The sequence below is a fragment of the Bactrocera tryoni genome, chromosome 4, assembly GCF_016617805.1.
Source record: "Bactrocera tryoni isolate S06 chromosome 4, CSIRO_BtryS06_freeze2, whole genome shotgun sequence".
Lineage (NCBI taxonomy): Eukaryota > Metazoa > Arthropoda > Insecta > Diptera > Tephritidae > Bactrocera > Bactrocera tryoni.
In genome coordinates, this window is record NC_052502.1 from 26529419 (window position 1) to 26554299 (window position 24881).

Genomic DNA, 24881 nt, shown 5'->3' on the forward strand with positions numbered 1-24881 from the left:
TGCACAATGTCTTAGATTGTTGGGTAGTTTCAACGTCATATTCAAAAACCAACGTCTCGTCATCAGTAAAGACGCTTAATGAGCGTGGTGTTCTCAGCTATGTTGTCGAGAGCATCTCTTTGGCGACCACTACTCGCATCGTTAAATTGTAGTTGTAAGTCACAGCCAGCATTGCAAGTCAAATTCTTGTTGTATTGTAGCTTTGCTATAAGAATGAAGACTTTACCAGCCTTACTACAATTGTCTATGCTCTATGATGAGACGAGACTTTATACAGTAAATATAAAAAGTTGTATTCACCCAATCGGTCAATATCACTTCCTTATACTTTGTATATAAATTAATTTCTGTCCCTAAAATTAATTTTTTGGAATCTCTAACACATACATACATCGATCATTATGTAACATCGTTATCAGTATCCTGTACTCAAATTTGCGCTAAAATTATATCATACATACATATACTTCACTTTATAATCCGTTAAAAATATATAAATATATTTGCAATACCCAAGCAATAATTATCGCATATGTATCAAGGGTCATTTAGATGAGGTGGTTTTCATTCATTTTTCTGAAAGCTACATATATAGTTATGGTACGTAGTCTTCTCAAAACAGTGGATACGTAATTTTTGTCGAAAAATAGTGACGCGTTCAGTTCATGTGGGTGCCCAATGGCAGACGAATATGATTCATTTTTTTGCATATCCCATGGTGTTCAAATTCTGAGAAAGCAATTATTCAATAAAATAAGTATAATTTAACAGTGAAATATAGGACAATTTTTCTTTGTTATATAATGACCCTCCAAGTTTTGTATTATCAACAATTTTATTACTAATCACTTTTTATACTCTTGCAACCTGTTGCTACAGAGTATTATAGTTTTGTTCACCTGTTGTACGTATCACCTAAAACTAATCGAATTAAATATAGGGCTATAAATATACTTATGTACTTGCCTGAGCCCCCATGTACTTAATATAAAGATTTTCGAACTTCCAGGTGAAATTGGGAGAGCGTGTTTTAAACATCTCCTTCAATTGCAACAATTGGTTCAACGAATTCAATATATCCGCTTGTCATTTTCCGGTGAGCCACATAAAGATATCCCAAAAACGGCGACCTCAAAGGAAGACGTGACAAAACACCACGAACTCGATTTGCAACTGAATTGAAGGTGAACAATATTTAAAGCTGTTTAAGCGCCATTCGAAAAGACCTTCGATGAAACATGGCTCCATTGGTATTTATCGGAATGTGATTGCCACCATATTCTGTTATTAACAAGTTGTGATCTGCCTCGACAAGGACAAATCGGTCACATTCGTTATTTTTAGCTTATGATACACTATGTGGACTATTCTTACGTGCGAATATACTTACATACAAGTATGTATGTATATTCTAATATTTAGAGAAGTAATCCGTAGCGCTCTCAAGTATTCAGTAATATTATATATGTACATATGCATACAATATATATGTGCGAATTAATATGCAGATATCTAATGTAGATGTGTCACTTGCCCCTAATTACGCTAAACGACTTTATTCTATTTACTTTTATAATCAGATCAGAATAAATTTAAATATTTACTTTTTTAGTTCAGAAGTAAATTGCTAGTAATGCAATATTTATCGGATTGGAACTCCTAGTGCCGAAATAGAGATCATCTCAATAATTTAAAACGAAAATAAATAACTGATATTTCATTAAAATTAGCTTTTAGATAATTATATTTGAACTAAATAAGAAGCGTTGACCTCGGCTTCACCAAAGCTAGAATATCCATTACAGCTGCATTCCTTATAGCAGAAAATGGTATACAGAGATCTTAATTTTGATTTTGATCTTTCAGTTTGTGTAGCCGTTATATACTATAGTGATTCTATCTGAAAAATTCATTCGAAATTTGAACATTTGCCTTGAATAATAATTCGTGCCAAATTTCGTGAAAATCTCTTGTCAAATGAAAAGGTTTTCACACAAGAACTTGATATGGATGATTCAGTTTGCATGACAGATATATGCTAAAGAGGTTCGGTGTTGGCAGTTCCAAGCTATGAGTAGATTCTAGAAGATAAAGGGCTGTGCGAAAAATTTTAGATCAAAAACTGTGGTAAATAGGCCCAGAAGTGGCTAAACGGCTAACCTCGCTGATCAATGCTTTGAGCATAAAGTGTCGTAAAGACATCTATGTAATTTCAGATCAATATCTCAAAGCCCGAGGGAGTACTTTATGGTATGTATGTATATACAGAAGTGCAGGCAGACGGTCATGGCTAAATCTGCAAAATTTGTCCCGCTGATTATTTACTTTGTAGTCCCAGAAATTTCTTTCTGGGTGTAGTAAACCTCGTAGCGAACTTAATATGTCTTGTTCAGAGTATAAATCTATATTTTGAAAAGGTTTTAGTTGGTCATAAGAATTTCGGATATTTTATATCTGCTTATATTTAATAAAAAATTTATGTATGTATATTCAATTTTATTTCACAACCTTAATTTTAATACTCAATATGCTCTCTTAAAACATTTCTAAAACTTCCATTCAGAGCTTCCTGAGAAAATGCTTATTAGCCAAACACGCTTATCGCGCATCAGTACAAGCTTGTCAAGTATTACAGAAATCTTAGAGATGGCAGACCGTTACAAACACATTTTCCAGTCATGTAAAAAGATAACAACAAATTTCTTAATTAATACAATTATATACATACATACTTTCATACATCTGAAACTACTCTCATGTATACAGGTACATAGGAGTACCCTAGCATATTCTAGGAATAACTGCTACTCACTTGCTATCAATTTCATTTAACATTAACTCGTTCCACACGATTTCGCAATTCGTGCTTACACACAGGTACAGGTTCGCACGTAATCGTATAGTTGTAGTCAGTTATCAGTAGTCTTGTAATAAATTGCATGAAGATCCAGGTTAGAGATGATCATATATAATAACTATAGCGCAAGTTGTAAATGCTGAAGATAAGCTATCAGTATATTTAGCTGTATAGACAAACTCCTTGGAAATGTATACGCAAGCTATACTAACATTTTCATATATTGCCATACTGTCCAGCTCGGTATTTTATACCTATAAATTTACAACCGGCCTCCTCACAGAAATTTTGTTGAGAAAAATTGTTTGAAGGAGTCACGAGTTATGAAAATAGGTAATGTTCAAATAACAGATAAAAAAAGATCTCTTGTTGGGTGATCAGAGTCTGTAGTTTTAATACAATATTCAGAAACTATTCCAAAGAATTATTTCCTCATAGAGCTCCTGTAAAACCGCCTGTTTGTAATCTTCTAGTTCTAAAATTTGTCTTTCAAATTTCCAAGATTATAAGAAATTTGGTTGAACAAGAGTGGGCTCAGCACATCGTCTTCTTTATTAGCATTGACAAGGCTTACGCGGTTATAGGCGAGTTAACAACAGCGCGCCAGTTATTTTACCTCTTCGCTTTTTGGCACCAATTGGAGATACCAAGTGCTTTCAGCTCCTTCTCCACTTGATCTCTCCAACGGTGTGGGGATCTTACTCTTCATTTGCTTCCACCAGTGAGTACTCTGTATTGAATACTTTTCATCCATCTGGATAACAACCGCTGCCTTTTGATTCGCTGAATTATGTCAATGTCGCTATATACATATGTATGTATGTACATACATATGTACATATCACGTACTGCACATCGTTTCATAGACTGCAGACATCCGAGGCTTTTGTCCTTTTTCATTGGGAGTGTTTCCAGGTGGCGGGTTCCAAACCCAGCGCTAAACCGCGCTAGGCGAGTGGTATGAAGTTGTGCACACATTTACATATGTATATGTATGTATGTATATCGAGCAGGTTGCTCCAAGACCATCGCTCACTCGCAACCGCGCCTCTAAAGAACAAACGCTGCAATTAGACTTCAGCGATCCCCTTTAAACATAATACATATGTCGGAGTGGCTCCGCTGAAGCTTTCTCTCTTTTAGGCTTTACACCCGGTGGCTCAGTACATACTTCATAATCTTAACCGAAGGTTGTTTCCGTGGTCAATACTTAACAATAAATAGAAACTCTCGTTGAAGCGGAGGATTGATCTCCAAAAGAGTTTAATGTATCAGCAATAGTTTATGAGCTTCATAGCTTAGCCAATTGTTTTTAAACAAAAGTATGTATAACTATTGTATGTTTTTCTTTACTCTCTAGAGGATTCCCTAAAGGATCTACGAAAAGCAAGATCACGCTCCTTACCAAGATATTCAGAGAACTTAACAGTTGTATGTACATACATACGTAAATTTTTCACACAGGCTGCTATGAATGGCATATTGAACAATTTCCGTTTCAGTCAAATGCATGCCATAGCAACAACATTTCTTCACCAGTTTGCACTTTCGCAATTAATGGATCTATCAGACTTCCAGTTAAGAGAGTGTTTAAGTAAGAAATTCATTCAGTTTCATGGAAGTTATAATTAATAATATGAAAATAAAACACACATGCAAACTTTGCAGAACCATAATCAGTTCAAATCGAATTCTCGAAAAAGCAGCGAATGGAAAGTCAACAGTCAATTGGAGTGAAATATGAAATTCGCTTGAAGAGCGAATAACGCATAATCGTTTAGGGTACTATACCATGACCATTTTCGTTTAATTCTATACAAATTAAATACTTTTCTTTTTCAATATTTGCCTGCCTTTAATCGGCCGTGTATATTGAATGCAACCATGTGTGCGCCTGCTGATCATACAAGAATTCTCAAGTTATACTAGATAACTTGTCGGCATGTCGGCTTGAGCCGCACCATTGAGCAGCAACAGCATAGCAGTAACAGCAGTAACAGCAGCCAACAGTTGCTTATTTCCGTTTAAATTCATCTTTAATAGGCGAACATGCCAATTCTTCAACTGTGGTTTTAACAAGAAGTGACATAAAATCGCGCTACAGATTGCTCACCCTTCCTCCCGGAATCGCCAACACGGATCCACCAACGAACACATACACGCACACACGGTCTTTTTAAATAATCGAAAAAAGAGCAACACAAGAACATACCTATTACACATAGATGTATGGTATATACATATGTATGTATGCATTTATGCATAGCCGTACATGCAAAAGTAATGGTATTTATAAGTATCCAAATACAAGCAAGCATTCGAATGACCATTACTCTATACAGGGTGTACTGTATTATGGTATTGTAGAAATATATGTTTTTCGCATAAAAAACTGGTTCAATGAATACACAAAGGTACCTAAAAACTATATACATACATTGTTTCCAAGAGATAATATTCATATTTTTTGATGGGATCCTTTCTAGACTCTAGGACACTAACGTTAAAAGAGTTCATATTTTAATGGCTCTCTCTCTCTAGAGTTTAGGACACTAACATTGGAAAAATTCATATTTTGATGGTCAAAAAGTATTCACGACACTTAAAAGCATATAGACTTCTCAGGTTGCCTCTTCATTTCCCCGACTAATTTATGCACGTTCTATTCAACTTTGAAAGCAAATTTACTAACCATCTTTCAATATTTTAGCACTAGATATGATAGCCAATAACATTGTATTTAAGTTGAACACAATACACCTGAAACTAGCTTCAATCGATCGGAGCAGCTTATGTAGATTTCAGAAGAACCAAATCAAAATACTAGCATTTTTATTTTAATTTTTTTATCGTTCCCACGACAGTTGGGTCTACTTAACCGGAACGGACCCGGATTTTTTATCCAGTCAAGGACTGCCAACTCGGCAAAATTCTGACGTTTCAACGACGACAAAAACTGACATTTTTATACTCTGAACGGTAACACGCTCGTCGGAAACCCTATAAAATTTATATGTACATATGTATGTCTATAAATTATTGGCTGAGTCAACGCTCGGATCAGATCGGATCACTACAACTTATATCTGGTATTCAAATTGTCCGATCAAAATCAGAACATAAATCTCCTTAAATAATTTTATGAAATACGTTGGGTTAGGTTATTATTATCTCAAACTCTTATAAAAGATCAAAGACAAAGCGCTTCGAGCCTTCAGACGGCCAATGTCAATTTCGGCTCTGTCCCCTGGTTCCCCAAAGGTAAGACTGCTGCGATATTTCATTCTCAGTCTTGCGATTGCTGGAAAATGGAGGAGAAAGTGTCTGGATGTTTCCTCTTCATCCTACTGCATAAAACTTTGACAATTTGCATCTGTTAGTGAGCGGGCAAGGGTGCCCCCTTTGGCTAACTCGTCGGCTTTGCAGTCGCCAGCAATTCCGCCATGGCAGGCGCCTAAACGATTCTGTTTATAAAATATGGCATGCATCTGTGACGGATATTCCAGCTTTTGATACAGCTTTGTTTTCGTTTTTAGCAATATTGACTCAGGCTACAAGCTGGTCGTAAGAGATCGCTGAAAATTACAGCTATTTAAAGAACAAGATCGCCTAAATGGCATTCCAACAAATCAGTATTCGAAGAGGTCTGTAACTACACCAGTCCAATTTAAAAAAAAAATTGTACATACAAATGTATAACCTCAACAGCCGAAATCCTGATGAAATTCTTTATTAGCTAACAACAAAGCGTTTATGATACACCCTGTATAAACATATGTAAATATACATATACATACATACAAGTAATAAAAACAATTCTCAGATATCTTCATTTTTTCCAAGTAATCTGACTCTTGAATTGGGCGAGAATACCGCCTATCTAAAGTCGGAAGGCCAATAGGCCGAAGCTGTGCAGCCTTGTTAACTCCGGTGACGATCATCTGCGGCACTGCGCCCTCTCACACTCGCAAACAGACACACACACAAGCAATGGAACAAAAACCTGTGTCTGCGACTGATGTGGTACTTATTGTTAAAAATGTTAAATTATGATTTCCAGGAAACAAAAAACGAAACAATTTGAATTGCAGAAAGCAGAAGAAAAAGGAAAACACACATACATATATACATAAATACATTGTACGTACATTTATATATAGGCAGGCAGCCTGACGAGGCTGCTGTCCAGTGGAAGCACCAACTTGTACGACAGAATTCAGCACAAGCACGCCAGACAATGCGGGAATATGAATACCTGCATATCTGACAGACATACATACATACATACATGCATACACAAATACATATGTTTGTGCAAATATGTCTGTATGTGAGGTTGATTGGGCGCATGATGAGCGAATTGTGTTGAAAAGAACAGGACTGAAGATGTAGCCAACAACTGCAATGCCTAAATATGTACCCACAAATGTATATGTACATGTGTAGTGTGTGTGTGTGTGTGAACAGCACGGAAGCAGCATTGAAATGAGTCCGTAACAAGACTCAAGGCTGACCAACACAAACTGGATGACTTCTGCTTCTTCTTCAAATTCTGTTTCTTCTCGGCCAATTGACCAAAGGCTCATCAAGCAAATCTGTACTGCTTACTGTGCGCATGCGCATACCATAATAGCTAGTTTGCGACGGTTCTCGACGCTGAGGAATACATTGTATAGGCCAATAATAATATTGACTGCTCGGCTGGCGTATGCTGCTATCGGCTTTTTGGTCGACCAATTGACAATACGTCAACGCTGGCGCAGCAAAAAAATGTGGCAGCCAACTTGTGCAAATTTGTATGCATGTATGCATGTATGTATGTTAAACAGAGTAGACTGCACCACTGATAGGCACTTGCGGCATTCTTGTTTGCGCCTGTTGCCTTCATATGAGAATTTATAAATTACACAGCTCTACAAAAAGTAAATTTTTTGGTTACTCTGGATATCTTAGCAAATTTTTATGCTTTCAAGTGTCCAAATTACGACCTAATTCACGAAAATGTCTAATGTGCTCTTATCATAATCTCTCCCTTTTTATGATAATTAAATATCTAATATTTTGATAAGTAATAGCTTGTTAGTAATGAGTTTCTCAGTCATGATTAGCGTTTTGTGTACCTTTTTCATATTAAAATATTGAGAGATCCCCACTATCGGGCTCCGTAAAGAAAATATAAAAAAAATAGGTGAAGGTTTTTAGGTTTTAATAAAACTCAAACCCTGAAGATATCCGTAATTACAGTCCACAAAATGTTCTATTTTACTCATTGAAAACCTTGCTTTCGTTTCAAAAGTAATTCGCATGGACTACTCTGAAACAACAATGCCGCCGAATAACCAGATATCTACACCAAAGTTTTTTTTCTAAAAATTAACTCAGTGATTTAAAAACCGTACATTGAGACAAAAAAAAACACCCAGAAATTGTAATTAAATTCCGCGGGTAAATTATATTTCAAAAAAATGTATGTGTATTGCTAGGTTGGAAGGACTGTCCTTAATTACTATACCAAATATGAGCGCGATCTATCAACAGATCAGCAGCTGCTTAAGTCGATACACCTCAGTAGTGCATTGCGATTTTTACAAGGGATAAAAATATCGAACAAAGAATTTGTCTCAAATTTTATATTTCGGATCAAATTTCGTGTGCGGTATCGTTACGAATGTTGAAAAAGGCTATGATGATTCCGTTTTATCAAAAACACAAGCCTACGAGTGGTACAAAGCCTTCAAAGACGGTCGAAAATCATTAAAGACATGACTGGTTCTGGACGACCTTCGACAAGTGTTAAAGAAATGGCAAGTCTGATCAAGGCGAGACCGTTCGAATGATTTTGGTAGATATTTTGAGTAAAAACACGTTCCTTCTCGACTCGCCCTGAAGAAGCTGAATTTTTTTTTCAAAAAGAGTATCGTAAACAGATCTCTTTAGGCATGCTTGATCGTTGAATTCCGATCCCACATTCATGGAGAGCATTTATGCTGATGAGATATACAAACAAGTCAGCAATCATCGGAATGGATCGCGTTTTCAGTCGATCGAAAAAATAAAATTCGCTGGAGGAGCTAAAGGTTATCCCACAAAGTACTTCTGATAAGTGTTTCGAGAACTGGAAAAATTGTTGGTATAAGGGTATTCTATTTGCTGGGGATTACTTTATAGTCAACAAAATAAATATCGGTGAATAATTAAATATTCTGAGTTGTATTTACAATTTTCGGGTACTTTTATGTCACAATTTATGATGGCAAATTTTTCCTAAATTAAAAAGGAAAAGTTCAAAATGGACGTTTTACTAAAATATAACTCATGTTTTCAACATTTGTCTCTCTGTTTACTTGAATGCCTCCTTATTTTTCAAAACGAAACTGACATTACAAAGATTTCCGGTGTTTTATTTCATGTTTTTTGATTTTTGAGATGTAAGGTGGAACTAAAGATTGAAAACTAAACGACAGATCTTAAAAAACCATAGATAGTTTCATAAATAGTGGGCAAAAATATTTTCAAAATCGATATTATATCTGGGATAATCAAACCACTTAGACCAGTGTTTTAAATAGGTATGTATGTACATATGTATTTCTGTATAATATGTACATATGTAAGTTGATGTGTGCATTTTATGAACTACAAATTTGCAATCAAAATGTATGCGTTCACCAATCATCTTTTCATTATTTCCGACGATTCGGTCCTTCGTTCCTTTGCTTGAAAGCCTTGACTAAAATTTTTACTTTACCATTTATCTGTGTACATACATACATATGTACGTATGTATGTAGTTATATGTGCATATATTCATAAACATACATCTTCAAGCATAAATTATATAATACATACATATGTACATATGTACGTACATAAAACTGCAGAAGATAAGAGTTTCCCATAATATTAATAATTAATTTCGTTGAAAGAACTCTACAGTAGCGAGTTGGGAAAAAACCTAAAAATTATGGAAAGAACACAAACACATCCATTGAATATAGTATATACATACATATGTATGTACATACCTACTTCTGATATGAGTAAAGCGGAATTTTTATACTCTCGCAACAATGTTGCTAAGGAGAGTATTATAGTTTTGTTCACATAACGGTTGTTTGTAAGTCCTAAAACTAAAAGAGTCAGATATAGGGTTATATATACCAAAGTGATCAGGGCGACGAGTAGAGTCGAAATCCGGATGTCTGTCTGCCCGTCCGTCTGTCCGTCCGTCTGTCCGTCCGTCCGTGCAAGCTGTAACTTGAGTAAAAATTGAGATATCATGATGAAACTTGGTACACGTATTCCTTGGCTCCATAAGAAGGTTAAGTTCGAAGATGGGCAAAATCGGCCAACTGCCACGCCCACAAAATGGCGCAAACCGAAAACCTATAAAGTGTCATAACTAAGCCATAAATAAAGATATTAAAGTGAAATTTGGCACAAAGTATCGCATTAGGGAGGGGCATATTTGGACGCAGCTTTTTTTGGAAAAGTGGGCGTGGCTCCGCCCCTTACTAAGTTTTTTGTACATATCTCGGAAACTACTATAGCTATGTCAACCAAACTCTACAGAGTCGTTTTCTTCAGGCATTTCTATATACAGTTCAAAAATGGAAGAAATCGGATAATAACCACGCCCACCTCCCATACAAAGATTATGTTGAAAATCACTAAAAGTCCGTTAACCGACTAACAAAAAACGTCAGAAACACTAAATTTTACGGAAAAAATGGCAGAAGAAAGCTGCACCCAGGCTTTTTTTAAGAATTGAAAATGGGCGTGGCCTCGCCCACTTATGGACCAAAAACCATATCTCAGGAACTACTAGACCGATTTCAATGAAATTCGGTATATAATATTTTCTTAACACCCTGATGACACGTACGAAATATGGGTGAAATCGGTTCACAACCACGCCTTCTTCCAATATAACGCTATTTCGAATTCCATCTCATGCCTTCTCTGTATAATATATGCATACATTAGGAACTAATGATGATAGCGGAATAAAACTTTACAAAAATACGGTATTTGAAAAATATATAAATGACGTATAATGAAATCTCGATTATCACTTTATCATGCGAGAGTATAAAATGTTCGGTGACACCCGAACTTAGCCCTTCCTTACTTGTTATTAGAAGCAATTCTTGTATGGTTAGCATGTTCTTGCCTCGATTATCAGGAAGATGTGATCGACAAAGGCAGTCAACTTGTACGAACACTCGCATAAGTAGATTCAGGAAAGCAGCATTATACCGTATTTCAAGTCAAGCTAACATTGGCCGAGGAAGTTATTTACTCGTTCTAATGAATAGATTGAATATTTTTGCCAAGCCAAAGTGCTATTTATACCGGTTAAGAATCAGTTAAACATTAAGGGAGCAGAAAGGACTTTCATGGTGAGTATGCAAACCACTTACAGAGCAGAAAATCGTGTACAGGTGTTATTGTGTAACTAAAGCCTCTTTAACAATGGAAATTTTAAATAAAATATTTGACCATCTGGCTGACTTTTTATATAAATCTGAACATTTGTCGTGCGAATTTATGATTGAAAATTGAAGATTTTTTTCCACCTTTAAATCGAAATAGGATTTCCTGTTTAATATTTTATTTAAAAAAATGCAGTATGATTGGGATATAACGGTAAGTTTACAACAAATTTTGAAAAGGAAAAAAATTGTGTACAAGATAAAATAAAAAACTCAAAACCTTGGTTATTTGATGAGGTTATGTGAAAAAGTCTATATGCTTATCTTATAACTATTTCCTATACTCATATTTTTACCTGGAAATCGAGACAAACAGTTTTTTACCCTTATTCAATCACACCCTCCCCCTCCTTTTCCAGACCACAATCCGCCCGTAAATTATTTTTCTTTTAATGTTTGTTAATTTATCTTTCGTTTCCGATGGATTTTATCTAACACAAATTTTTCGTTTTCAAGAATTATCTATCCTGGTCTAAAAACCAAAGAAATTTATACAGTATACCATCGAGTATACGTAAGCACTTTTTATTTTAGTAAGCCAATACATTTTAAAAATTTTGAATGTTATGCATATAGCCTACATTAACTGTAGTGTAAAGAATGTGGGACTTCAGAAATATTTTTGATAACGGGACTTTCCTTATTGTGGTAAGCAAAAAGTTGAACATACTCACATTTTTACCGCAACATTCGTTTATACGCCGTTGAGTTTTATTTAACAACTCAAGATTATTCGTCTTGAATTTTAATGTTTAATGTAATGTAATGGCGACTGTGGCAACATTTTCAAAGAGTTACATTTTTTTATTATTAATTGATTGTGTAGCCATAGATAACGGTACCTTATATTTCTCGTTCGGCATATTATTAACTAGAATTTTGAAATACAAGGATTTTTCAAATTGTGATGAAAACCTGCGGAAATGGGGTAGTAATATGGGATTTTTTGTAGAAGACCCAAAACTTTGGTGCTAAGGCGCCAACTAGAGGAAACACAAAGTTTCCAATGCGCGCAAACGGGCAAATTCGTTACAAAGCCATTCAAAATATGATCTCGACAAATCAAGGTCAAATTAGAATCTCGTAATTCCCCGAAATGTCGCACGAGTTTTGAGCTCCATACTCAGAATAAAGTGAACAAAGCTTAAACCAAAACCGCGGTTGTAATGTGAAGAATGACGTAATATAATATTTTCGCATGAAAAAAATTTTAATTTGGACTGGGCACGCATGATCAAAGCAAACATGGCGTAGTACGTTCGAAGCGGAATTTAGATGAGGCAACTGTGGCTTGAGCAGGTTTTTCGTATTTTGAAACATAGTTAATTTGCGTTATAACAAAAATTCTCCGAAATTTACACAGTTATTTTAACTCTATCAGGAACATTTCGAGTGTACTTGCTGCTAAAGTCTACTCAATTTCTTCCATAATAGTATACAATAGTAGAGGGTCTCATCGTCTATTAACAAATTGGATTTCTTCTCAGCGGAAACTTTACGGTGACAAACATTTGAAAATATTCAATAGATTGGTTATTTTACCAAACATTTTTTATATAATAAAATCTTACAAGAAGTCAGTGGCAACAAGAGTAAATACCTCGGATCTCACATCTTCCGGCATCCAGCTGAACTTGTGGAAACACAATAGAATTGGCCTTTGTCGAGACCTAAGATCTAAATAAAAGAGTATTTCTGGCTACTTAAAGAATTATTCTCAATAGCCTAATAGCCTTTCTTTGAAGATTCACAAAAGTGCATAACCTAATCTACCGTAGGAATGTTTTCTTACGCTACTACAACTATAACCTATGCATGTCTTTGCAAAATTTCGCACAATGCAGAAACACAATATTTTCGAACAAAATACGTCACTAACTTCACATATTCTTAATTCATACATCACATAAACGGTAATCGTCCGAACATAATCCCTTTTAAGCGCCTTTATACTTTTTTCAATTTATTTCTTCCTTGAAATGTCACCTTTTTCGAAATTCCAGAAATTCATTCACAATACATAAGCACAGGTACATACTTATACTACATACAATAAATATTGACTGAAAATTTTTGGCAAACAACAAAAACAAACTATCAAGTGGCGTTTTCATGCCTTTAATTGTTGTCTTTCGTTTCCGATATGATTGGCGCTGATGTTCGTATAATCGTTTTCTTGTTTGTTTAGCTGTCGGTTTATTGTCCCAAACGTATGTATATGGCTTACATTTGTACCCATCAGCCGAACGTCACATCGGCCGATCAACGCGCTTGCGATTGCTTGTGAGTTTGTATGTGAATTTAACTACTTTGCTCCCTTATTTTTTATTGTTGTTTGTTTTATGACTGCTTATTCTGCCTGTTCGTTTCTCTGTAGACCTCCTTCTTGGTAGTGCACATTTAGGTCTGTGTATGTGCGTTTGTGTTTATTTATAAACTTGTTTCGCTGAATTAATGGGTCGTTCTGTTTTGGGTTGCGTTTGTTTGCGCATTTGTATGTGTAAGCGGTACAAATTATAAATGGGTCTTAATGAGTTTGTGATGCCCAAACATAGATCATATCGGTTTTGTCAACCTGCACAACGACGACTTAAAACACTTTCGTTTTGTAAGATATCTAAATAGTTTATTAGTAGCTGTTATCGGCTAATTTTTACAAATGTTTCCACGGCTTCTTCTTTAACCTTGTGTCGGACCGCCTACGTTTGGCTTATGTATATTTATAACATTCTTGATTTCAGTGGGAAATACGTTGTAGATTTATTTAGTTTTTCGAACCAGCCGGTTTTCTATATGCGATCTGATCAAATTTGACCCAGACTGACAAAAACTATGTCTTCAAGTAGCTTAATACAAATCTTTATTACCGCCTTACACTTAATCCCACTTTCCATACACTTGCTATAGTTTCGCCCGTGATGGCCTTTGTTTTTTCGGTTTCGCATCAGTTTTCGAGCGCTATTTGTTAGATTTCTAAACAATTTCGATGTCATATTCATAAACGCATGTCTCGTTACTAATAAATTGCGAGTCATATGGAGCAATTTCGAGCCGACCGGTTTTCTATATACCGTAGTCAAGCCAATAATATTCTACGGTGTATTCGTCTGTCGGAGGGCGCTCGATAAGGCTACAATTGCTAACTTAAACGCTTAAAGAGGTGCTCTCTGGTGCACTACACCAACAATAGCACTTAATCCCTTTTTTCAAGTTGCACCAGTGGATATTGCCGTTAAATGCATTGCTGCGAAGTGCGCCTCAAGGAAGCTGGGCTTATAAAGGGGTCCAAACAAGGGCACACTGAAATTCTCTCCTCCTTCAGTTGCTTTCCTGAAAACCTGCATCACCTGCAGGCTACTCGTAGCGACTATTTCTCTGCTCACATATTGACGAGGGATATGTAGCTGGAGGAGAAGCGCGGTGGCGGCTACGAAGTGTAGCCTACTTCAGCATTCACTCCGACTGCCCAGCGGCAATTAACGACAACTGCAAAGTCGATGAGTTAGCCAGAGGGGGCACCCTTGCTCCGTTTACATCAGAATGGAACAGAGTTGGACAGCCTTTGGGGTCTTACGTTCTAGCACAGAACGTGTGCGCTTAAAATGGCCACTCCTGGCTTAGAATAGATGGCAGGAGATTTTCTGAACTACTTGTCCTTAGCAAAGCTCATTTTGCTGCAATTTACAATGTTGAGAAAAGCCAAAACTGTATTCTCAACAAATTTGTGATAGACTAAAAGTACTTTCGTAATTCGATTCGTAAGGGTCTTAGGAGTTTGAGGTAACACAACGGCGTACCAAGCTGTTCAAATGAGATTCCTGTTAGGATCTAAGTCTTAACATAACCTAATCTAGACTATATTGCGATTATACTCTTTGCCTCTAGACTTCGTGTGAGCTATGCGAAATAGAAATTTATTCAAGACTTCAGTAGGCACACATGTCTTTACGTGCAAAATGGGAAAATACGCATGATTTTTGCTGCTTTATTCTAAGAAAGATAACTGTGTTCCAAAATGTGTATTTTTAATTTATCAGCAATTTTAGTCTCGTTTATTTATGTCAAAACGAGTTTTATCACAAATTACACCTCTGTATACATACGTGTGGTCAGTGTTTGTTTTTATTAAAAATTCTTAGTAAGTCAAGGATGAATGCCTCGAAATGACATTTCGCGGTAGAATAAGTTCATCGCTTCAATGCACTAAATATTTAGCACCTTTACAACAAAAATGTACGTAAAATAAATATTGTTATTTATGCAACGAACGTACATATGTACTTATGTACATACAATATTGTACACCCCTATCTATACAATTTGACTCTATGGTAAACCACTTTGCATGTAACCTCATTTGAGGCGTCTGTGGCAATGCCGTTCATTTTTGTTTTGGACAGGCCATTAGCAAGCAAGTTGGGCTTAAACGAAACATAGCTGCATGCATTACCATATATGTACATACATACGTATACATATAGATATTATCTAATAAATTCTAAGAAACAAGCACAACTGGTTATATTAAATTATTGAGCGAAACGATATTAAAATTCTATTAGTTTTTATTTACAACAAATTCCCAAAATATTTTCAATATATTTTCCCAAATTTTATGTGGTATATACATACATATATGTATGTATGGGTCTTAACCCTCTTAATGTTGGTAGTCGAAAAAGTATTTTCATATTTTGTCAATAGATGTCGTTGCAGTCGTATACATATCTCCAGTTTTACCAATCACATTATCATTAATCACAACATATAGTGTTGGAAAGATGAGAATTTAAGCTTCATTTAACCAAAAAAATTAAATTAAATTAAATTCGAGGAATTTGAAAAAAGTTACAGCTGTTCAAAAATGAAGAAATTCGCTATATCTTCAAATTTGTGAAGTTGACGGTGACGATGCTGTATCAGTTCGTGTAGCACAACAATGGTTCACTCGCTTCCGTTCTAGAAATTTGGAATTTGGGAACCTCGTTCTGGACGACCTTCGACCTCTTTAACTGATGAAAATATTAAAAAAGTGAAGGATATGGTGTTTGAAACTTATCCGGAAAGTGTGAGAGAGATGGAAAGAGAACTGACTATTCTCGGGAGTCCTTTCGAATGATTTTGGTGGATGATTTGGGTATGAAACGCTTTCTTGCTCGACTCGTCTCGATAATGCTGATTTTTTTTTTTTTTCAAAAAGAGTATCATAAACAGGTCTCTTTGAACATACTTGATCGTGCGAATTTCGATTCCACATTCAGGGAGAGCATTTTAACTGACGATGAGACATGGGTTTATAAGTTTGATACACAAACAAGTCAAAAATCATTGGTATTGAGCCCATTTTCAGTCGATAGAAGAGATAAAACAAAATTTGTTGTAGGAGCTGAAGGCCATCCCAAAAAGTGCTTATGAAAAGTGTTGCGAGAACTGGAAAAATCGTTGACATAAGTGTACTACAACTGGTGGGGATTATTTTTTTTGGTCACAATGTATATAAAACATGACGAACTGAGTCGATTTAGCCAATCCCGTCTGTTCATTTGTCGGATAGGCTTGTATTTTTTGAAGAGATATCTTCACGAAAACTGTCATGGATTATTGCTCAAGGCAACTATACAATACCTTAAGAAATTTTTTAGATTGGACCACCATAGCATATACATAGCTGGGATACCAAGTGATCGATCAAAATCAAGCACTTGTATGCAAAACTTTCTTATATGAAAAGATATCTTCTCGATTCTGATTCAAACTGCGAAGGTTAGGCCTAACGAAAAAACATAGCGAATTCAATTCTTGTGGTTCGCTTTTTTAGAAGCGAAAAGCCAGCCGGATATTCTTAAAGTATATGTATAGTATGTGTAGAAGAAATCTCTACTTTATTGCAGCAACGACTAAAATTTTGCACAATTTTCTCAAATCGCAAGAGCATGTAGGAGGATATGTATGTAAGTATGTAGATTAGTTTGTGTGTGTGTGTACAGTTTGTCTGCCATACGCCCCATTCATGAAGCTTTAGCTACGATAATTTTGCAATCTCATGATTTAAACATATGCATAATATAACGGTCACTAATGTTTAATTCCAGAGATTTGCATAGCACAGATATTGAAAGTGTATCGATGGGAGGTGACAGCAATTAAATATGCAAACGTTAACGGGAGTATTGTTTGTCATCATAGAAGCAAGCTTCCTATAAAAGAACGCAAATAGACATCAACGCTGGCGACAATATTCATCCTCAGTTTGATGTTGAAGTAGGAAAACTGCAGCAATAAGTTTACATCTTAGATCAAGCAGAAAAGCAAAAAATATTCAATAAAATGTTAAGAACTGAAAATGAAATCGACAAAAATAATCAAGATCTGAACGCTTTGAAGCATGATCACTGACATTGTAATAAAAAAATATTAAAAAATTTAAAAATAAATTACGAATACTTTCAAAATTTCATCACAAATATTTTAGAAATGTTTTCTGCCGCTACAACTACAACTTTGGTTCATTGGAATGGCTATTAAAACTTTATTACGCGAAATAAAATCTGCAAAACATTTTTAGATGTCAATCATCACATCACATTCTTATAAAACTATTTATTAAGACCCTACAATGTGAGAGGAAGATTAACGCGATTCGTAGAAATAAAAGCTATTTACGCATATGCGTATTACCAAATCCAACTAAATATAAAAATTCTATAAATAAAACGGCACTTTCGAATATAGAAATGTATTAAAAATATAAAAGATTAAGATAGTTAAAAATGTATTTCTACTCACCTTGCTCTCGTACTTTGCTCTGGTTTTTGCGGCATTTTGATACATTCAACAGCAAATCGTGGTATCATAATTTATTTATGAACTCATTTACACGATATATGGAATTTTATTACTTAATATGTTTCTATTTTTGTTTATTTTTTTTAAGATTCATTTAATTGACAACCCGTTTATTTTATTTATTTTTTATTCACATTTGACTTTATTATATATTTCACGAATCTTACACAAATTTTGTATATACATACATATGTATGTACATATATCTCGTGGATTAAATTCTTTATTTCACGGACACATTCCTAAAATTGAGAATTAAAACGCATGAGTGCGACTGAAATTTGTTTAAAGGATACACTTTTATCGTTTCGAATCGCCAATACTGTTTTTGGTGCGAGCAATTCAACCAACCGATGCTATTTAACGCCAAATTCAAGCATGCGTCTTAATTTATCGGCACTGTTCAACATATGCAACATGTTGGTAGAATTTTCAGCGAAAACATATTTTCCAGAATAAAAAATATCAATAAATTTTATTTCTACAGAATTGATAACTTAGTTATTCTGGGTATTATAAAAAGTACCAGATTTTTGCATTCATTCATACTTCCAATAATCTATGTACATATGTTAGCAATATATTCCAAAAGACATCAAATTTGTGTTTAAGTGGTATATTTACATATCCAATTCTATAAAATATTGGTAGTCGAAAAAGTCTTTTCGTATTTTGTCAATAGATGTTGTTGCAGTCGTATGTCTCCAGTGCTTCCAATCACATTGTGTCATACCATATAGTGTTGGAAAGTAGAGATTTTAAGCTTCATCAAGATTCAATGCTTCGCTCGCTTCCGTTCTGGAAATTTCGACTTACACTGATGGAATAATGCGTCTAGCGGAAAAATGGCAAAAAGTGGTCGATCAAAATGGTACATATTTGCTTATTTATTTATTATTACTAATATAAAAAAAAATAAACATTTAATTAGAAATACGAAAAGACTTTTTCGACTACCCAATATTATAGGACTACTATGTATATTATAATAAAAATGTAGCGCTTACACGTTGGGTGCGAATTTAGAAATATTTTCACGAGTGATGAATTTAAAGGATATCTGTCCCATGGTATGTACATATGTATGTATGTATGTATGTTACTTAGACATTTTACCTTACCTAGTGAAGGACAACTGCCGTTAATAACTTTATAGTTTCCTATTTTACCTTTAAACAAACCATTATTATTTTTTTCAATTATCCGAAATATCCGGCAACACAAATTATAATATGTACATATGTATTTATGCATGTATGTATGTAAAAATTAAATTTGCCAGAAATAATTCTTCATATCACTTTTCCAATTAAACAATTGGTATGTGCACCAAATCAAGATTTGTGTTATAAAGAGGCGTTTAAATTAAGGGTTTATGTGTTTCAAAAAATCGAATTTTTATTTTATTGTCTTATTAAATTCTATCTCCAGAATACAGTCGTAATTTTCAAGTTGATCCGAGTAATAGTTTTGGAGATACAGCCTTGAGAATTTTGCGATCCAGGCTAACTAGGTTAAGTGCGTCGTCTTTAAACGCTTTTTTCTCGAATCTGTGTTTTTGAAGTCGGTCGGCAAGATTTCTCGAGACTACTCAACCAAAGTTCATGAAATTTTACACAGGTATTTGAGATATAATCCTTAAAGACTTCGACGAAGGATGTTTTTTCGACTACAACTATTTGAAAAAAAAATGTCGCGAAATTTGCACTGAAATTTTCATTTTTTGTTAAAATGTCTGCCAAAAATTAAATTTTCGCGAAATTTTAATTTTTTTGTAAAAAAAGAAGTCTGCAAAATATCCAAATTTCAGTTTTTTCCTTCGTCCTAGTTCTAAGTTAAGGTTTTAACATCGCGCATCTTTTTTCCGAAGGGTCACCGGAAATGGCGTCGCAATGGCTGAGTTTAAAATATTTTTTCTTAAAAATTTCAGGATTTCTTTCTTAATAGTGTATGTTTGTAACAATAAAAAGTTCTAATAAAATATTTCATTTTTTAGATGAGAAAAAAATTTTGAAAAAAAGCTGATTTATATTTACTTGCAAGTCGGAAATAACGCGTTTTTTGTATTTCTTTTATACTGAAGAGGCATTTTTATTAATAAATAAACAAAAATTATGTACATACATATATTTAAAAATTTAAATGTACTATAATAATAGGCACTTCATTTTGAATCTCCTAATTCTCCTAGCCAATCTTCAGAACCTCTGACCTCTTCTACTTATAATTATCTCAAATCCAAAAACCAAAATAATTTAATATCACAATAGATGAATAGAGATAATAATCAAGGCTTTTTGAAAACGCGTTAAAGTGATAGAAGTCGTTTACAATAAGTTAATAATACTATTATACTTCTATTTGCCGAATCAAGTTCCAACTCTCGAAGAATATTTGTATAAATGTATTCATATATGTACATATGTTTTAACTCTCTGTTATCATAAATATTCAATAAATCTGAGGAGGCAGTCGCCGGCGAAACGTCACTACACAGATGCACTGAGTTGATTAAAATATTTCACTAGCGAAGATCAAAAACAATTTATTTACTGTACTAGCATATTTACGTAAAAATAATCGGAACGAAACCGCAAATCCAACACATACAAATACAGACAAACCGATGTACATATATACATTATATAAATATATACATACATGTACATACATACATATATTTTTTAATAGAAGACTACACTGCCTGATAATCACTTTCCTATACAAAGTTGTATGTATTTTATATGTATTTAATTTATAGATTTTGAGGCAGCTGACGTTTTTAAATACTAATTATTATTTACACTGAATTTTGACTTGTTTGCATTTCGACATAAATCTTTAATTGATGCAAAACACCGCATAATAAGCTTTATATTAATTTCGACGGCTGCGCAGCTACTTTTTTTTAACTACCCTCCAGATTTTTAGCATCTATTAATGAAATGAACACTTATAAGAGAATCTCCAAGTAAAATTCGCCGAATTTTGTAAAGCTGAGGTACACGATTTTTAAATGTTTCTTCCTTATCTACAAACATACGGTTTTGTAAATCCATTTGTATCTGTGATGAACTTATGAGTTTGTGGTGTAGTTTTGTTAGTGCGCTAGATATACCGGAGGCGTTGATTGTTGCTGCTGTTGCTGCCCATTTGTCTAGTAATTGGCTACAACATTGTTGTTAACAAGTGTCTGTTGCTGTCAATACTCATTATAAAAACGTACACATATACACAACATAAACGCGCTTACTCCAATCATTACGTATACACAGATATGCATACATATGCACATACATATGTGTATGTGCACAAATTTGTCTTAAAATTTGACCATTTAGCTGAGACCTATGAATCTACTAAATTATATATTTGTATGGTTCAAATGATTTATTAGTTTCACCGTTAAACTGCTCATAAGTAAACCAAATTTTACGCTTATTTCAATCTTTTAGTTATTTTCATTGAATTTTCTTCTAAGTATTTAGGTGAAATCACTTATAATGACTGTTTCTAGCAAAGCCGTTTGCCAAGTTTCTATCATTACAACGTCGGTTGGTAAATATTTGTTGTTTTTATTGTTGTTTTGTTGCCTACCTTGCTGTTGTCGTCACCATTACTCGTGTTTTTTGTTGTTGTTTACGTGTTGCCATTTATGCGCATGTTGGCTGCTATCCTATGTGGTTGTTGTTATTATTATTGTTGTTATTGACGTTTGCGAATTATTTCGTACGATAGATGATGATATATTGTGGTTGTTGTTGCTTTTTGTTTTCTTCGTTGTACTTGTTATTGTTGCTAAGATGCTGCTGCATATTTTTTCCCGATTAATCGAATTTTACTTTTACATACATTTCGTTTTTGATCAAATATCAATAATTTCTATTGCACAATATTGGCAAACTTTTGTATTCACTAATTGCATCGCACTTGCGTTAATATAATAACAACCACTGGTATCTATTTTGCTTAATAAATTTCTTATATTTAATTAATTTAAACACGAATCTTTGCTTTTGAAACGCACAACAGGTTCATTCCCTGTCTATATTTATAATCACAGCACACGACCGTTGTGACTTTACCCGTCCGAGCAATGAGAAAAACAACTTGGCTTTTTTATATGAACCCACTATTTTATATACTATTTAACAACGCTGTTGCTCTCTATGTTAGCACACCAACCAACTTGCCAACCATGCGGATTCGGAGATTCCATTTGATACATGCTGACATGAGTGTGCTTTTGCAATACAGTCTGGTATCCCGGTAGAAGTTACCGGATGTCTCATATTGAAAGTTTAACATAATAGCATAACTAAACAATTTTTATATGGAATCGCTTGTCGTTCAGTGCTAATCAGACGCTGTTATACTGGAGACGCTTTGCTAGAAACAAAAAGCAATACTCAAGTACATACATACATATGCGAATAAAAACACTAAACCATTATATACAGTCCTGCAAATGGCAATACTGTCACTTTAATTATCTTAACAAACTATTGGCAGCACCCGTAGTATTGCCATGGCAACGAAAATGTATATAAACAAACGGAATTGCACTTTTGTAACGTTCAGGAAGCAGAACTGCAAAATAAGAGACACAAGCAAAAACTAACATTTTATTCTATAGATCACTCTCTAACATGTCTGATTCACCAACTACGGCCAGTTATTTCAATATCTTCATTACTGGTCAATTGGAAGCAATGGAATTTCCATTAGGTCCAAATGCAGCAGAAGTGTTTTGTCGCTATGAAATTGTGTACGGTCCGGATTGGGAGTTGGTATCCGGTGTACAAAGTGGTATTTCGCAAACGGCATCGAATAGGAGTGGTTACTTTAAAGATAAAATAATATTCAACTTTCCTTTAGAGTGGACTTTTAAGAGTACAACACCTTTTGGTTGTAAGTAATATACTACCGCATACAAAATTAATTCAAGAATGTGTGTATGTAAAACAAATTTCAGGGCCACAATTGATTGTTTGTATATATGGCAAAACACGTTGGGGTGCGGAAACATCGTTGGGTTATAGTCGTATAAATTTGCCGGTATTTGGTTCGAATGCCAACAACCCTATAGTCACTCCTATACTTTGTCCACAAAACAGCAATATGGTGTCCGAGCTTGCCAGTTGGATAACTGGACGTAATCCTGAATTAAAAGACCCAAAGGCGTTATTAAGCAATGGCAAGTTGAAAGGTAACCTAACACATTATCTAAATTATTTAATTTAAAGCAAATTAACAAAAATTTCAGGCATTTCAGCGGAGTCTTATGGTGAGGTCATCTTCAAACTTGCAACTATATTGAGAGGTACCGATCGGTTAGGTTACGATTGGGGTTGAAGCTTTTAAACTTCAAAGCTACTTTCAAGATAACTTTGGATGTCAATAAAATATTAAAATATCTTTCAAACATTCTACAACGTAACCCTTCCCTTATATTGTAGTATCAATTCCACTATATAGTAGGTGTTTTTTTATTTAAATCAAAACGGAAAATTCTGAAATTTTACAAAGATGGTTTTACTTTTACAACAACCGGTGTTTCTGTACGAATGCTCGAATAAGTAGCATCAATTTATATCATAAACCACATTGAATAAAATACGATTTTCAATTTTTTTTAAATCATTTATTGATATTTTTTCAATTAAAAAAGCTAAAATAAGAATATAAAAATAAAAAATAAAAATGTTTCATTTGCAACGCTGTTTTTGAACGCCTGCGTAAACATACCTGCAAGAAAAAAGATATGTATGGTAGCATTAGTATTTGATAATCAGAGTTTAAAAAATAATTCTTGTTTTTGTTAATCAGCAAATTATAAAATCATCAATATGAAATTATGTCGGGAAAAGAAGACAATATGTAAAAAATATCATCATTTGGTATTTATACCTAATAAACATTAACCGATTCGAAACATAACTTTTTTGAACACATTCACGACCTGTAGGAACAAGTGAACTTCGAAAATTGACACTATGCTTTAATAGATTTTAAAATGGAAATATGTATAATGAAAAATTTTTTTTGTTTTTTTTAAAAGTATTTTTGGTAGTTTACACAATATCTTGATCTTCGCTTTGATGGCTATAAAGTACGCCCGTAAGCTTTCTTAGTTATGTTTCAAATAGTCATTATAATTCAACTTTGCTTGAAGTTTTTCTCACCTGTGTTTAAATGATTTCTAGACGTATAATTTCCTAGTCATAAATAAATATGGCGTTCAGTTTGTTACACGATTGAAACTGTCTAGGGTAAATTATATATTCAGTTAGACGTACCTGAAAAAGTAAGAAATTCAATTAAAAATGTGATGCTTAAAATGAATAATGCGTATAGTGATCAATATTTTTTAAAATACATTTTGATCTTTTTCTTAAATACGAAATAAAATAGCTTGGTTTTTATCTTACCTCTTGCATCTAATCAATCATCAATCAGTGTTATGTAATGTTGATGTTGAATGAATGTTACATCATCAAACGAGATGGCTATCTGCATTTTGCGACTTAATTTTAAAATAAAATTAACTAAAATAATTTCTTCTAAATATTTCAACATTTACTCGAAAATTTAAGTAAAAAGATATGTACATTGCAAAATTATTTATGTATTTAAATTAAAACCACTACAAATTAAAAAAAAAATTCAAATTATTTATATTT

The 24881-nt window shown here is 34.0% G+C and overlaps 2 protein-coding genes and 1 long non-coding RNA gene across 3 annotated transcripts in view; 1 reads left to right on the forward strand and 2 right to left on the reverse strand.

Moving 5' to 3' along the window:
• LOC120773746 (cytokine receptor-like) overlaps positions 1–18291 on the reverse strand; it is a 54913-nt gene extending 36622 nt beyond the window's left edge. The window contains exon 1 of the mRNA XM_040102807.1: positions 18139–18291. Within this exon, the coding sequence (XP_039958741.1) occupies positions 18139–18206 (68 nt within the window). The 5' untranslated portion in view covers positions 18207–18291. The remainder of the gene's footprint in view (positions 1–18138) is intronic.
• Positions 18292–22744: 4453 nt separating this feature from the next.
• LOC120774388 (B9 domain-containing protein 1) lies at positions 22745–23593 on the forward strand. Its single transcript, XM_040103998.1, has 3 exons — positions 22745–23109; positions 23174–23407; positions 23465–23593. Exons 1-3 carry the CDS (start codon positions 22848–22850, stop codon positions 23551–23553), a joined length of 585 nt encoding a protein of 194 aa, XP_039959932.1. The 5' UTR covers positions 22745–22847; the 3' UTR covers positions 23554–23593.
• Positions 23594–23860: 267 nt separating this feature from the next.
• LOC120774389 lies at positions 23861–24801 on the reverse strand. The gene is made up of 3 exons (XR_005705245.1): positions 24630–24801; positions 24384–24497; positions 23861–23946 (listed from the first exon to the last, which is right to left on the reverse strand). It is a non-coding gene; the product is annotated as an uncharacterized LOC120774389 (long non-coding RNA).
• Positions 24802–24881: the final 80 nt, after the last annotated feature.

Excerpts from the sequence above, each read along its gene's own strand:
- LOC120774388 (XM_040103998.1), top strand. The coding sequence starts at position 22,848 with ATGTCTGATTCACCAACTACGGCCAGTTATTTCAATATCTTCATTACT. Across the intron at positions 23,110-23,173 it reads GAGTACAACACCTTTTGGTT|GGCCACAATTGATTGTTTGT; the intron begins GTAAGTAATATA and ends AACAAATTTCAG. Across the intron at positions 23,408-23,464 it reads AAGCAATGGCAAGTTGAAAG|GCATTTCAGCGGAGTCTTAT; the intron begins GTAACCTAACAC and ends CAAAAATTTCAG.